Below are 16,856 nucleotides of genomic sequence, written 5' to 3'. Positions count from 1 at the left end.
TGTTATTGCATGTTGTGCATGAGTAACCAGCAGAATCCTTATTTAAAAGCTAGGTCCACATTGCTGCCCTGTGGCTTATTACTCAACTGGATCCTGTAGCACCAGGGAATAATTCCTGTGTTAAAGCAACAGCATCAACAGTGACTATCATAAAAAGAGGAGCGGACCATTAGTTCTGGGCCACCCAAGAACTGTGTATGTCCCACATGAAGTAGAACTGATTCTTAAACAACATGCTACACAAGCATTGTCCTCACAAAGAGCACATCGTTGTGAATTAATGATTTTAAATGCAGATAATATTATTTTAAAAAGATGTAATGCTTTGAATCCAGCAACTTTACTGCCTGTTCCCTCTGATGGTGAGCCACATCATGATTGTGCTAAGGTAGTGTTTCGCTCCAGCCACCTATGGGAAGATCTGCAAGATCAACCTCTAGAGAACTCAGATCTAACCCCTTTCACTGATGGATCTTCATACTATGTGAATGGAAAATGACACATAGGCTATGCAGTGGTGAGAAACTTAGAGGTACTTGAAGCAGAACCTCTACAACCCTCAGTGAGTGCCCAAGAGGCCAAATTAACTGCATTAACAAAAGCAGCCTGGTGGAGACACAATCAGCAGGTAACTATTTATACTGATTCTCAATACGCTTTTTTGTATGATGCAAAAGCTATGCTATGGAAAGAACGAGAGTTTCCTTACCTCAGCAGAAAAGAATATTTCTCATGGAACTGAAATCCTATTAAGCTTCCAAGGGAAATCACTGTAATATGCTGTCCAGATCATACCAAAGGCTCCAACAAAATTGAAAGAAATAATAAAAGTACTTGAACTGGTAGTCAGAGAGGTTTAAAATGGCCTGAAGTTTTAGGAATAGTAATATGGGATATTGAAATACCCCTCGCCAACCTCTAGGGTTCTCATCAACAGGAATAGTGTTTGGCAGACACTTAACTATACCCGGGACCTTTGTCCCTGCTAGGACCAGCCTCTTAGATGGAGATGAACAATTGACTCAATATGTTTTACATATGCAGAAAGAATTTGAAAATTGGAGAAAATATGCTCAGTGGTATCAGCCCACACCACCTGAGGTACATGATATACAGCCTGGAGATAAAGTTTTAATAAAGATGTTCTCACGAAAATCTAAATTAGAACCTAAGTGGGAAGGAACATATACTGTCTTACTATGTTCATGTCAAGCGAGTGGTGAATGACCAACTAGGAGACAACTGAAGATGAAAATGCATTATACTGATGGTCTTGACAACCGCCACGGAGAAGCTAAAACTAACAATGGACTTGAGCCCAGACTGGAGTGTGACTAGCCATGGGAAGATGGTAACTCTAGATTATACAGGATTGAGTGGGACCTTTGAGGATCATACTTTTTGTTGCCAATCTGAAAAAAATCTTACCCTGACCCTGAAAGAAAGATTTAGTGGGAACCACCATAGTTGTTCTGGGAGGAAACAATGTTGTTTAATGTTAAATGCCAGTTGCTGTGTGAACAGTAATGGCAATAGAACAGCAATTTGTGAAGAATTTAACACCTTGATAACCTCAATTCCTCCCACAAGTCCAATCACGACAGCGCCAACATTGATAAAGGAGGGACTGTCCCCACAAATTTCAAAGATCGGGCTACATGTAATCAAGAATACAGGGCAGCAACAGGTGTTGCAGAACCTGTCATGATCCCTTTAAATGAGTGGAATTGGCAACACACACCAATATCACTGTAACCAAACCAACCTGTTCACCATTTCTGGGCACGTCATATGCCGAATGGCTAGCATGGTTACATAGGCGAACTCTAGCGTCTCCAAGGCGAACTAGAAGAGATACCACAACCATCATAAGTACAGGATTAGGGGTGTTAAATAGTATAGATGTGGAAGTACTCATAAACAAGCTAAGTGCAGCCACTAGTGATTTGAATAAACTAGAACACCCATTGAGATCATCCCTGTTAGCATTGGGTACTAACTAATGGCTTGTATCTGATATATTACCTCAATGGGAAAGAATTAATGAAAAGGATCATCAATTGACTAGTTGTACTAGATACAGTTCAAAATAATGTTTCTCTAACTCTTAGTTGTATCCAAGCACAACTGTGGATGCAGTCTACATCATCAGCAATTATAAGAGAAGGTGAAGGAGGTACCTTACCCCCTGAGGTGTGAAAAGTAATTTGGGATAGTGCAACTGAATTTGAAAGAGAATTCCAATTGTGGTAGTGTTTAGTCAATTTCACCTATGACCCCATCAGCAACAAGGCCACAGCCTTTGCTTTAACAATACACAATGCTTCAGTGTACAAAATATACCCAATTATTGTGCTAGGATTGAATCACAGTAGAACTATACCCTATCCAGTAGAGCATAGAGTATGGGCCCAACAAAATGGAAACAAATGGCAAACTGTTGATGTTAATGCATGTATTGTATGGAAACAGCAAGGATTTATTTGTGAAAGTAATACTATCAAAGCCCAAGACATTTGTCTTGATACTGAACAAAATGTTTGTTATTTCAAAGTACATCCTGATGAAACCCCCAGAACTGTACTGGTATATATTGGAAAGGGATGTGCTCACATGAGAACCCTTTGTGATTTTGTATTTTTAGATAATATTACTGTAAATCCAAGCAATCACTCAAATATTGGTGTTTGTAACTTTACTAACATTATGGGATATGACTTTAATTATTCAGCTCCTGTTGTATGCCACCAATTACTACAATCTAACTACACACTATATCAGGATCTGTTGGCCACTCCTATAGAAATGAACCTTACATCAGTAAGAAAATTATTGCAGCATGACTATTTATATCAAATATTGAGATGTGTGCAAAATAATGGGGGGGAGGGGGGGGAACAACTCCACCCAAAACCAAACCCCACCATCATACGGAAGAGATATGTCATGTCCTTGAAAAGGTAAAAAGGATGGAGAACATCAATGGTGGGAGACCCTCCTGGGATGGTCACCAACAGCAACCAGGGTATATAATATAATGCTTCACCTGATTATAGTCTTATTAACCCTAATTGTGCTTTGCTTACTGCTCGTGATCATTTTATATGTAAGAATATGGAAATTAACTGTATGTCTTGAAAGGCTTCGTGAACTCTGCCTAATGTATTAGCAGGAATGCTAAATAAAAACAAAGGGAAGACTGTTGGGAAATATTAGTCATCAAGCTTAGCATAAGCGTTAACATAACTAAAGTGGCTAAATTTGCCAAAACTGTAGGCCACGAGCAATGAACTTTCACCTAGATATACTCAACTTTTGCTGAACCCTTTCCTAGTTAAGTAAAAGAAGGTCCCAGAGCCCGTTTAAGCTGGAAAATAAGGAAGCTACAACTGTCAACAGAGGCAGCAACCTTAGAGATGAGAAGCAGCCCCCCTAGAGACAAATAAGAGACTCAATAAAGAACATGAAGACCCCAGACCTTAATATTACTATTGGTCTCAACTGCCGCACAAAGGGAGGGGAACTTAGATTGTAAGGGTATAATTGCCCAGGAATTTCTTTGTTCGGGGTCCCTCTGCAGAGGCACCCAGCTCGAGCTGTTACAACTGCTGTACCACCCAAATAAATTATGTCATGGGACTTAAAGCCTGAAACTCTGCTGTGGGAAACCTAGGGTGAAGAAACTTCCTTAACAGCTTACGATAAATTTCTTTTAACACGGTCTAGTCAGATCTGTTGTTATCTCAACTCTTTGAGCCCCATGTTGGGTGCCAAAAAGGACTATCATGGTTTAACCCCAGCCAGCAACTTAGCACCATGTAGCCACTCGCTTACTCCTCTGCCCCCCCCCCCAGTGGGATGGGGAGGAGAATGGAAAAAAAAAGTAGAACTCATGGGTTGAGATAAAGACAGTTTAATAGGACAAAGGAAGAGAAAATAATAATAATAGAATACACAAAACAAGTGATGCACAATGCAATTGCTCACCACCTGCTGACCAATGCCCAGCCTGTCCCAGAGCAGCAATTGCCACCCCCCGGCCAACTCCCCCCAGCTTATATACTGAGCATGACATCATATGGTATGGAATACCCTTTGGCCAGTTTAGGTCAGCTGTCCTGGCTGTGCCCCCTCCCAGCTTCCTGTACATCTCTTGCAGAAAGCTCATGCCTCCTTGTTGGCAGGGCCTGGGAAGCTGAAAAGTCCTTGACTTAATTGTAAACACTGCTTAGCAACAACTAAAACACCAGTGTGTTATCAACATTATTTTCATATTAAATCCAAAACACAGCACTATACCAGGTACTAGAAAGAAAGTTAACTCTATCCTAGCCAAAAGCAGGACACAATGGAAAACAAAAAAAAAAATTAAAAAAAAAAAAAAAAAACCAGCATTTTAGTTGTAACTAGAAGTCAAGTATCTCTCACACTCAGGACTCACATGTTCTCTTCAGCATATTCTCTATTTTCCCAAAACATACAAAACCCCAAAATGCTAGAGCCAAAGCCACAAGTACAGGACCATAGCAGTGCCCTTACCTGTGTGCTTCCGGAGGTGCTCTTTAAAATGTCCAAAGTGGTCAAACTGCTTATCACAGTACTGGCATATATGTATTTTTTTGCTGGGTCTTTGCTTCTTGCTGGCACCATCTTCATCAAGGTGGTAACAGGTGAGGTGCTGTTTCAAAGCACTCTCTCGTAGGTACCTTTTATTGCATATGTCACACTTGTAACTCTCAGTAGAATGTGTTTTCATGTGTTCCTTAAAATGGTAAAACAATTTAAATGAACGGTTACATTTCTCACAGTGGAATAAATTCTTCACGTGTGACAGCTGAAGTTCCACAATTTCAATACCTTCTACCTGTTTGCATGAGGGATCAGTTGCACTATCACCTTCTTCTTGGATCTGGCATTTTGTCTCTCCCTGACGATACTTACTGGTGATATCTGCCAAAAGAGCCAAAGCAGATTCATCTGATGTACCCGTTGCCTGTACGTACTTTACGGATTGCTCTGCAGAAGCTACTTCAAGTGTTTCAATGCTATCATCATCCACTTCAATTGTCCCCTCAGCAATCTCAACCTCAATTTCAACAGGTTCCGATTCTGCAGATGGCAGTGTTTCTGTGATAACGTTAGAGGTTTCAGCTATCTTCCTCTTTTTCGGTTTTTTACCTTGTATTTGATTTGATACTAAGGGTGATGAATTTTCTTTGTTCCTGTAAAGCATTTGCATAAACATAGTTAAGATCCATAAGCACTTACATAACAACTCCTGCCTGATACTGAGATTCTGCATTAAACACTCACTAGCTGTTTCTCAAAGAAGCTGAATGATGAACAACCACATAACCTGCATGCATTTCAGAAGCTAATTTGTTCTTAGTATGTACAGCTCCTTAGAACTGTAGAATAACACGGTTAAAGCTGTGGAGCCTTTGACATAAGATTACTAAAGTATTTTAAATAGCTCTGCTTGAATGACATGTACCACCTATCAAGAAGGTGCCAATTAGCCTAATGACATAGGTTTAAGAAACTTGTGAAAATCTGTACTTGGAAAGAAAACTTCCTCGAAGGAAGGAATTCTTTGGCCTGCCTACTCAGAAATAAGATCCAAGTCCTTCCTATGCTATTCACCTCTTAAGCTCTGGAGTGCATGTAATTGCCTGCAGTGCTTACAGCTTGTTAGAAAATGCTACAGCTGTGATTTCACACAATGATTATTATAGCATCTTGTACTTCAGAAAAGCACACAGCTAACAGCTGAGGTAAAAAAAAAAGCCACTGGGATGTGGAAAGTATTCTAGTTTAATTTTCTGGGCTTAAGCACAACCCCCAGCTGTTCCTCTTGCACCATAAACACACAACCCCCTTCCTCCAAGATGTCAGGGATAGCGTCCCATTTCAAACACAGATAGAGCTGAGTGTGCCAATGCTTTCAAGTCACGCCCTCATGATTATCCACAGCACTTACATGCTGGAGGTTTTACTACTGATTATCAGTTTCAAAAATGAGTGGCTATCTTCCCCTCAAATCAGACTGATGAGTAATTTGTGCTTTTACCTTCCTTTGCATACTGATGAATTCTTTTATGTAACCTACTCCCTATCACTTTCAGGTTTTCTAATAATGAGAGAGAAGGGTTTTCTCCAGTATCTGTACATCATATGGCAAAGATGCATGGCTAGTGACCTAACGCAGGATATAACTTATTAAATTGCACCTTACTATATTCAGATACAGGAAGACAGAGCAGCTAAACTTAGTTTCATCTAGCCTGGATTTCTGATGTCTAGAAGGTAACAGTTACTTTGCACATTACTACAAGGAGCTCCAGGATCACATACCAATATAATAATCTGCTCAAAGAGGAGACTACCATCCTTGAGCACGTGTGGCCCAGGTGCGTAACTTTCAATGAGGATACACACATACAACACAACTGTACTTCAAGGAATAACAGCTGGTGGTTTTCTTTCTAGTCTAGATTATGTGATGTGCAACTCTGATGCATTACACAAATGGTTAGTTCTAAAATAATCTCTAGCTGAACTTTCTGAAGCTTTCCCCTTTTAGTCAAAGCTCAGAGGCACTGTATTGGAATCCTTCCACCTCCTACTGTGGGGGAGAACCAAGACTGACAGTAGTACTCAAGTTTTTCTAAAAAAAAAAAAAAAAAAAAAACACCAAACCAAAAAAACCCCACACCAACAACCAACACCACACCAAAAAAATAAAAAAAAACCTTTTTTTAAAAAAAAATCTATGAACAATGGAAATAACTCTAAGAATAGACTGGCTTGCACGTGTGTGTAAGTAAAACATTTGTTTCCTTGTAACATAAGAATTACAGCATTTACTAGTGATGCATAACATTATACAATAGTGGGAAATAATTGCAGGCTAGATAGTTTAGCTTGACAGACTGATCTGAATCCTGGTTCAACAGCTCTACCGGTATACACAGACTCAAAGTGATACCAATTAGAACATACTTTTTCAGTTTCAAGTGTCTCTTAAATTTCTCAAGCAGAAAGCAAAGGTCTGCTTTTTTCCTGAACGAAAAAAAAGTTCTTTTGGTGATACCATGCTTAATCTTAATAATGTCAAAAAAAGGGTGTTGGAGGGTAAGACTAGAAATGCACAATCCCATTTTTCATATTTAAAAAAAAAAATTAAAAATTACATACTTATTCAGCTCTGCTACCAATCCACAGAATAAGCACGGAATAAGTTGATTCAAAAAACCCAACACTGATGTTGAAAACCAAGTTTCTAGTGTACCATGTCATGGAGGTTGTTTTTAAAAAAAAAAAAAAGTTAGCTGGCTACTAGAGGAACTCAGGGTCAATGCCACTCTCCTTAGCTAGTGTGTCTAAAGAGGATGCAACAGTCTTTCCTTAGCCTGAACACAAACACCTTTCAGCAGGTCTAGAAGAGAAAGCAAGGATAACCATAATGCTGGGAGGCATTTATTGCTCCTCCCTCTGCTTCATGACAGAACAGCGTAGCATACAGAAGGAACGAGAACATGACAGCACTTTGCAAAAGGGAAGGAAGGAAAAGAAGAACAGCATGATGGGAATGGCACCTGCTTTTCTCAGACTGGAGTTTGATAATGGAGTACAGTTCCTGGTACTGGATAAAAGGTGCCACAGCAACATCTTAAGTACTCACCCCATATAAAACTGATTATAAGAATCACATTCGTTCAAGAAGTTTGAGAGATTAACTTCGCACCAAGAAGTTTTAAAATCACTGCCTATTCTCTTGAAAGCAGAAAGCTGCATGAAATCAAAACACCAGCACAAGCTTGTTAATGTGGTCTAATTACCTGAGACAGTCACTGTACACCCAGCTCTCAATCAGGTATGGGCAGTCAGATAGCACAGAGACCTGGTATTAGTTACCACAAAGTCACAGCCCTACAACGTCTGCAACATTTACCAGCCATGTCACTTGTCACTGAGTTCCAGCCCAAAGAATATGACGTTCATTTTTTAGCCTTTATAATTCTGACCCATATCTTATAGTAGAAGAGTATACAGTCCCACACAAGTTTAGGAGGTTCCAGGATAAAGAACAGCACTGCAAAATATTGGCAGCCAGCTATCATAAAAGGATTCTTAAGACTCTACATTTCAGTGTTGGGGGGGGGGAAGGCTTATGTGTTTACCTGATTTCAAGTGCTTTGATCGCTTCTAACATCTGTAGATACTCAGCTGCTTTCCAAACATCATTTGCTTCTTCCTCATCCTGAACCATTAGTTTTGCTGTATAGGTGAACTCAATTAGGTGACGAAATGCCATGTTACTTACACCTGTACATGGGCAAGAAAAACAGCCTCTTTTAGCAATTCCTCAGTCTCATCTATCTGCTGAATCTTGCACGCTTGCCTGCTCACCATTTTGCTTGGTTTCATGAAGATGCTACCCTTGAAAGGCTCACATTGGAATAAGAAGTCTACTATAGTAAACACATGAATCTGGAACAACTTAGAGAGTCATGTCACAACAAAGATAAAAGGAAGGATAAGATGAACAAAAAGCTATTTGTATAGAATAATAAAAAGTATAAATTTAAACATAAAAATATGATTGATCTTGAGAGAGACCTCTGAGCAGCAAGTTACCAGAAGCTGAAGTATTGCTCCAGGAAATTGCTCCTACCAGGTGAGTATTGTTCTACATCTATCCTGTTCTTACACCTCAGCCAAGGCATCTTTTTCTTTTTAATTTTTCTTCAGGGGAAGATTTTTCCAGTGGCAATAGCTACTTGGGCTGTTTTTGGCTGGTATAAAGTTAATTTTCTTCATGGTAGTTTGTATGAGGCTATGTTTTGGATTTGTGCTGAAGACAGGGACGTTTTTGTTACTGCTGAGCAGCACTTGCATGGAGTCAAGGCCTTTTCTACTCCTCACACTGCCCTGCCAGTGAGTAGGTTGGAGGTGCACAAAAAGTTGGGAGGGGACACAGCTGAGACAGCTGGCCCCAACTGACGAAAGGGATATTCCATACCATATGATGTCATGCTGAGCAATAAAACCAGGAGGGAGGCAGACAGAGGGGCCACTGCTCAGGGACTAGCTGGGTATCAGTCAGTTAGTGGCAAGCAATTGTTTTCATTTGCATCACTCGTCTTTCCTGGGTTTTATTTTCCTCTCATTTTTTCTTTTCCTTACCATTTTTTAAAAATTATTATTTCTTTATAATTATTAAACTGCTTTTATCTCAACCCACAAGTTTCCTTCTCACTTTTACCCTTCTGATTCTCCCCCCCATCCCACTGGGGGGAAATGAGTGAGGATGGCTGTGTAGTGCTGTGGTGGGTTGACCCTGGCTGGAGGCCAGGTGCCCACCAAAGCCACTCTATCACTCCCCCTCCTCAGCTGGACAGGGGAGAGAAAATATAACAAAAGGCTCACAGGTCAAGAAAAGGACAGGGAGAGATTGTTCACCAATTACCGTCACAGGCAAAACAGACTAAAAAAAAATTCATGTAATTTATTACCAAGCAAAACAGATTAATGAGAAATAAAACCAAATATTAAAACACCTCCCCCCACCCCTCCCCTCTTCCCGGGCTTAACTTTACTCCCACTTTCTCTACCTACTCCCTCCCAGCAGCACAGGGGGATGGGGAATGGGGGTTGCGGTCAGTTCATCACACATTGTCTCTGCTGCTCCTTCCTCCTCAGGGGAAGGACTCCTCACATTCTTCCCCTGCTCCAGCGTGGGGTCCCTCCCATGGGAGACAGTCCTTCACGAACTTCTCCAACGTGAGTCCTTCCCACAGGCTACAGTCCTTCACAAACTGCTCCAGCGTGGGTCCCCCATGGGGTCACAAGTCCTGTCAGCAAAGCTGCTCTGGCATGGGCTCCTCTTTCCACAGGTCCTGCCAGGAGCCTGCTCCAGCACAGGCTTCCCACAGGGTCCCAGCCTCCTTCAGGTGCCTCCACCTGCTCCAGCGTGGGGTCCTTCACAGGCTGCAGGGGAATCTCTGCTCTGGCGCCCGGAGCACCTCCTCCCCCTCCTTCTTCACTGACCATGGTGTCTGCAAAGCTTCTCACATCTTCTCATTCCTCTCTCTGGCTGCAAAAACTACTGCTCCTTTTTTGGGGTTTTTTCCCCCTTCTAAAATATGTTATCACAGAGGTGCTACCACTGTCACTGATTGTCTTGGCCTTGGCCAATGGCGGGTCCATCTTGGAGCTGGCTGGTATTGACTATCAGACTTAAGAGAAGCTTCTAGCAACTTCTCGCAGAAGCCACCCCTGTAGCACGCCCCCCCCCCCCCCCCCCCCAAAAACCTTGCCACACAAACCCAAAACAATTGCTTAGCTGCTGGCCAGGGTTAAACCACAATACTACCTCAGAACAACTCAAGAGCTGAGATCTAGAAAGCTAATTGATATGACCAAGCATGCATTTAAGCCCATACCAAGGATGCTACATTCATTTTGAGCTTGGGCACACAACTCTGAAGGTTATTTGCATCAATCAGACTACCTTCAATCTCCACCAAGGGCTCCTGAGTGAAATCTTGGAAGAATTTGTAGAAGAACTGGCTACAGGCAGCAAGAACAGCCTTATGAGCTTTGAAATGGTGACCTACAAAGAGAGACAAAAATTTTTGTTTAGGATAACACCTTCCTCACTCATAGTGCAGAATAAGTGCAGATGCAGAGAAGAAAATGGCTGCAGAACCATCCAGTCTACAAATCTATTCCAGCAGCATATAGTCACTTAGTATGTCTCTGTAACATGGGATACCACTGCAGCTAGCCTGTCCCATCTCATGCAGATCCTTGCTGACATCACTGACCTTGTTGAAGCTCTGCAACTCAATCAGCTGGAGGACTCACTCCAGAGTGTTTCTCTTTTCAGATATTTAAGTTATGAGAAATTCCTGTGCAAGTATTTTCCTGTATGTCTTGGGCTCAGCTCTCAAGTTTTATCCAGGCTCTCCTTGGTTTTTGCTGCTCTTACATACAGATGTATTTTATCATTGCTTCTGCCAGCATAAAGACCCCTGCAGAACAGAAGTAGTTCTGCTCTGTTCTTCCTGTTTTCCAGACTGTGTATTCCCCATCACTGTGTTGCCTTCTCCCTGGTACAGGCATTCATAAGGCTCCATGGGACAGAGGTAAGAGAAGCAACATGGATTAGAATTACACAGCTGCACAAGAAAACAGTTTTGAGCTCAACACATGATTTGCTAACACTAGAGCAGGAACAAACATTCAGGATAAGTTTTGTGTAAGCGCTGTCAGTGAAACTATGGTGATTCCAGAAGAGTAATTTTTTCTTCATTTGCTTACTTTTTTCTAATCCAGGCTCTGTAGGACCCTTTTCCTTCAAGTGAGTTCTTGCTATCCTTTTAAGGATCAGGTGGTACTCCTTTAGCTAAGTCTGTCCTAGTGGACACTGCCTATCTTCCTTGAAGTGTTCATCCATTCTAAGACATGTTTGGGATAAGAAGCAAATCTTAGGTGATCACCACCTTTTCTAATGAGATAATAAGCACTTATATCTCCATATTCACTGGAACAGGTTGCCCAGAGAATTTGTGGACACTCCCTGGAAGTGTTCACAGCCAGGTTAGATAGGGCTTTGAGCAACCTGGTCTAGTGAAGGGTATCCCTGCCCATGGCAAGGGGGTTGGAACTAGATGATCTTTGAGGTCCTTTCCAACCCAAACAGCTCTATGATTCCTTTTAAACTAATACTCATGTCTTTAGAACACACAGAAAAGTGAGTTGTTCCACCCTATTTTAACTATATATTAAAACAGTAGGCAGATACCAGAGAAGCAAGAAGGCAATCTTATTTCAAGGTGGGGGTGTTTTTTGTGTTTGTTTTTTTTTTTTTTAAACAATCAACCAATATTTGTATAAGTTCTCTCTATGCAGATAGTCAGCTCAAGTTAGAGAAAGATATTTTTACGATGTTTTGGAAATCCTTAGACAACACGTTAAATATAGTACAGTAGTTTCAAAGTGGGCTTCTATCTGAAAATATTTAACTCTTTATTTGGAAAAACAGAAGCAAAATTATTAATCACTGCTGGAGACTCTATTCACCCCAAGATTTTAAATTAAGCTCTGCAAGCAACTTGCACACCAACACAGAACCAAGAATTTGTTAGCAGCCCAGTTTGACAGCTGACCTGTGACAAACCCAAGAGCTTCCCAGCACAGCTTTCAGAATTCTCTGTATACCAACTGGTTCTCAGGCCTGTACATACCATCGACAATCAGAGTGATATCCGTAAACTGGTCCTGCTCACGTTGTTCATTCAGTCTATCCAAAATAACTTTATAGTGTTCAGGGAATTCCTGGATACATTCCATCATTTCTTCAGTTTCCATGGCAAAAGGACTAGTCTGCAAAAGATGTGGTAGGACAGTAAGAATACTGCACCACTCGGTAAACACTATGCAGTCAGGTTAGTATACCAACATGAATTAACTAGCGCTTTTCAGGGACCACAAAACCAATAGAAACACCAAACTGTATTGGTAACAAGTTTACCTGATTTTAGCTGACAGGTAGGAAACATTAGGGTTAATGAAGTGGAGTATGGCCTTATTTATACACATGAAAAAAACCAAAGTGGGTAAGTGCATTTCTTCATTCTACAGATTCAGCAGGGACCCACCTCTCTCAAGGCAAATACTGCAGGGATGTAACACCTCCACAGCTAACTATTCTACAACATCTCAGCAGCATAATGTCAGAATCTATATAAAGTTACTTCTTGCAATTCTACCAATCCACTTGGTAGAAGAACAGTTCTGAAAGTTTTCATACAAAATGTGACTTAAGTATCTAGCGAACACAAGATGTTTACTTCCTTTAAATAAGGATGTAATAAAGCAGCACTTTTCAGCTTCTGAGTACATAGGAGTTACCAGGTATTTAACATGTTGTCACACCCAAGAGCAAAGAGCTTCTTATTCACCCAGCCTTCTCCTCCTCCTGCAAGGTGAGATATTCTTTGCCAACCTTTTGAAAGAGACATGTAGGCTTGTAATCTGATGGCTCTTCCTCCCTTATACAACAAACATAACTGGGGGTAGGAGTTACAGAGGTTCTCAAACCTGAAGAGGTTTAGCAGAACTCTGTGCCTGTGGATGAGACACAGATGTTACTGTGCTGCTTATGCAAAAGAATCTCTGGAGAGAGTCCAAGTGCTTCAATGAAAGCATTTCACAAATTAACTCCAGGCAAAATGACTTCAGATCTGTGCAGCAGCACTCATCTTCAACTCCCACGTTCACATGGCTCTCACACTGAGAATACCACAGAAAAAGCAAAGACATTTCAAAGTCACATTAATGCAGAAACTTTGGTTATTTTCAGAGTCTAACTCACTTTGAAGAACATATGATTTCTGAGAGAAGATGGTGATTAGGCTTGAATGAGTCTTAAAGGAATTTGAGACATACCCTTCACTATATTGTTATACTTAATATGGACAAAAGAAAGAAAGTCAGGAGAGCAGCTAGTATCAAACCAAACATTGAATATAGAGATGGAAAATTCTGGCATGGCAAAGAAGCAGTTATCTTCAGAGTACTAGAAGAAACTAGTGCTTCCTAACTTCTGGTGCAGATTTTTTGTGTGCAATTGGAATTGGAAAGTCCTGAGCACAAACCCATTCCTTACATGTACTAACCACATCTGAGCTGATACCACCATGCTTGCTAACTCCCCTGTGCAGCTGCGTATACTCTACCTCACTTCCAACAAACACACATACTGGTATATGAGGTTCAATAGAAGTAGAGAGGAGAAGAATTATCTGGTTAAGATAAAAGTAAAGTAATTTTCTTATGACTAACAGACATCAAGTAAAGGAAATTGTAGAATTCCTATTTTTACCACAAAACACACTCTTGCACTGTTTAATTCTTGCCCATTTTTGACACATCGTACAAGGATAGATGACTTGCAGTTAAAAGCATAATTTCCTAAAAGTTAAACCAAACAAAATTTCGACCTCCAAATCTCATGATTTCCACCTATCCAAAATGTACGTCCAAATTGCATGTTTGTAGGAAGATCTTACAAAAAAATAAACAAGCCTCAAAATAACAGAGCAACCCCCCCATCTAAGAATTTTTTAAAAGTTTCAGTCTTTCTCAGAAGACTGAAAATCATGAATAAGAAAACAACTTCTGATAGGTAATTTATTGTCCTGAATTAACATAAAACTAGTAAAAAAAAAGTGAATATCACATATCTAAATACAGTTGCAGCATTCATTGAGTATTCTCATTTTAAACTCAGTGATAATTCAGAAGAAAGCCCAACAGAACAGCACATGTTCAATGAGAAGATGACTACTGTGGAGCAAGAAGCAAAAGGCACAGTCCTCAGAGAAAAATCAAGAAGCCAAGGAAGGCAGACAGAAGTGATCCATGCTTACATGCAGGCTCATCTATGAGTGATGGAAACTGGACTAATTCAGTTAGTTACCTGGATTTTCTTGGAAGACCCAGTTGACTACTGACTTAACCATATCAACTTCTGACACTGGATGCATCTCACATGATATGCATGCAATTTGTCAGATCCATCCTTATAAATCTACCTCAATGAAGCCATCTTATTATTATTTCCATACTCCTGGACTTCAACAGGAACTCCTCTTATTTTAAGCACAACACATTTGTTTTCTTTGCCTATATGGATCATACACAAATGGAGGCAGACAGAGCAGAGTTATGGTAATTCTGACAACACGGATCAGCAGACCAAGCACTGGCCAAACCACTGCTACCTCATTGTAGCCATCTCAGGAAAGGAGAATGAGGGGTGTTTGGTGGGTAACAGCAGTCATTACTTCAAGATAACAGATGTGAAAACTTCTTGCACACTTTGCTATATGTTTTTCTTCAAAAATAACAACCACAGACCAAAGATGCAAGCCAGCCCCTTGGTTTTCTCTCAGTCACAGACAAGGCCTTGCTCCCACTGAGGCGACGCAGACACCCACGCCCTACCAAGCCGAGCAGGGCACACACTGGGTGCAGCACTACCAAGAAGCGGGAGAGGCCTCTCGTTGCCCATAGCAGTTGCGAGGCGGTACCACGACCTGCTGTCGATGCCCCTTGCAGTCCCCACCGGTGCGAGACTTCTGAGAAACCCTCGCCGACACACGCACCGTCTCCGAGTTCTAACCCCCGCATCCCGTGGTCAGCTGCAGCCTCCTGCACCCCAGCCGCAGCCCCATTGGCAGACGCTGATGGCAATCAGCGCGACCACCGCCAATCGCAAAGTAGCGGCAGAGCCCGCCCCAGGCGGAGGAGCAGATGAGAGCCCGCTGAGTCCCCGGAGCGGGAGAAGGCGGAAGGCCTAGCTGAGCGCTTACCGGGCACAGGCGCTCTGAGGGCGGCGCGGGCGACCGCCGGTAGGCGCGAATATCCCACGGGGGCACCCCCGAGGGCACCCGACCGAGCCATGCGTTTAGCACCATCGCTGCCTCAATTAGTCGTTATCACGTCATCAAAGTGCGCATTAAATCGATCCCTTTTCAATTCCCAGCCGGGTCGCGACCCACGGCGTGGCACTCCGTGGGGTAGGAAAGCGGTTCCGCTAGGTACTCACCACGAGGAGGTCCCTGTCCTGCCGCGCTCGCTGTTACCGCTTCCTGCTCTCCAGCACGTTGAAAAGCGGGATAGGCACCGGCCAATCACGACTCGCATTCCCGGCCTGCACCACGCGGCGGAAGTGACGACAGTCACCTTTCACACGACAGGGCGCGCAGGAGGCGGGGGGACGCGGTTCGACTGCTCGGTGCATTCCGGGAGTTGTAGTCTGACTGTGTGTCACTCAGTACTGCACGGCTGCGGGCGGGGAGCAGTCACTCTGCCTGGCAGGACGGTTGGTTTGAGGAGCGGTCGGCGGCGGCCGCCAGACGCCCCGCCGGAGGGCGGTGTGGCGGCGAGGAGCTGGCCTCGGCTATTTCGCCCCTGGGAGGGGCACGGCTGCTTTCTGAACATGAAATAAAAATGCAATTAAATTCACCATTAAGATTAAACACCGTAGTTTTTCCCAAACCTCAAATCTGTGTATTCATCAGTTTCATAAATGAACTGAATCAAAGAAAATTCACTCAATAGCCAATGTGACTATTAAGCAGGTATCCTTTATTGCAGCGCTGGGAGTCACACCGGGATATTTCCATGAACGTGTGTCTCGACGAGAAACAAATTGTTCGTGATTTATATTACAAAAGAGTTTACATATTCATTAGGTTTCCGATAAATTTAATACATATTCATTATTATTCCGGGAACTCCTGAATATATGCTAATGTCCTGATACGCCTGCGCAGTTTCTTTCTCAGGTGGTCGTCAGGGGTCGTCCTCCTCAAATCTTCCTCTTTCTCCTCTTCTTCAGTGTACAGAGTTGGGTGACCTCTTCTTCATTATCTCCGTTTTGCAAGCTCAGCAACCTTGTTATCCATCCTGCCCAGATGGTCCCAGGCTTGTTGGCATATTGGGCCTCCCTTTATCAGGTTGCCTCAAACTTTGTGTCTTTTTCTAGTTCATACCCAAGGACTATTCCCTAATTTACGGCTTCTCTTATCCTGTTTCTGCATTCCAACTATTTTATTAATTGTTTTCTTTTGTACTGGAGCATGAGACAGTCGAAGCCTGAGTTTGTGGGGCCTGACTCAAGTGTTGCCAAGTTATATTGTTTTGTTGTTGTTTTTTTTTTTTAAATTGTTCTACGCTAATTAGATTCCCCTATTCATTCCCCCCTTTTCATTAAAGTTGCAAATTCTTTCGCAAGAAGGCCTACAATACATTCTCTTTTTGCGATGTTCTCTTAAAGT

At 42.1% G+C, this 16,856-nt stretch overlaps 1 protein-coding gene across 8 annotated transcripts in view; it reads right to left on the bottom strand.

Moving 5' to 3' along the window:
* Positions 1-15,719, bottom strand: part of LOC142599171 (zinc finger protein 131-like) — a 28,323-nt gene extending 12,604 nt beyond the window's left edge. The window contains exons 1-6 of one of the 8 annotated variants that reach the window (XM_075738963.1): positions 15,387-15,524; positions 12,255-12,393; positions 10,517-10,618; positions 8,184-8,328; positions 4,865-5,222; positions 4,540-4,762 (exon numbers count right to left, since the gene is read on the bottom strand). In XM_075738963.1, the coding sequence (XP_075595078.1) occupies positions 4,540-4,762; positions 4,865-5,222; positions 8,184-8,328; positions 10,517-10,618; positions 12,255-12,393; positions 15,387-15,491 (1,072 nt within the window). In that variant the 5' untranslated portion in view covers positions 15,492-15,524. Of the gene's footprint in view, positions 1-4,539; positions 5,223-8,183; positions 8,329-10,516; positions 10,619-10,832; positions 11,139-12,254; positions 12,394-13,015; positions 13,341-15,386; positions 15,525-15,622 lie in introns of those variants that run through there. The other 7 variants (XM_075738964.1, XM_075738962.1, XM_075738965.1 and 4 more) reach the window with 7 other exon arrangements.
* Between the last annotated feature and the right edge of the window lie 1,137 nt (positions 15,720-16,856).

Source organism: Balearica regulorum, chromosome W, assembly GCF_011004875.1.
Source record: "Balearica regulorum gibbericeps isolate bBalReg1 chromosome W, bBalReg1.pri, whole genome shotgun sequence".
Taxonomy (NCBI): Eukaryota; Metazoa; Chordata; class Aves; order Gruiformes; family Gruidae; genus Balearica; species Balearica regulorum.
The sequence above is the reverse complement of the archived record's forward strand: the minus strand, read 5'-3'. Positions and strand labels throughout refer to the sequence as shown.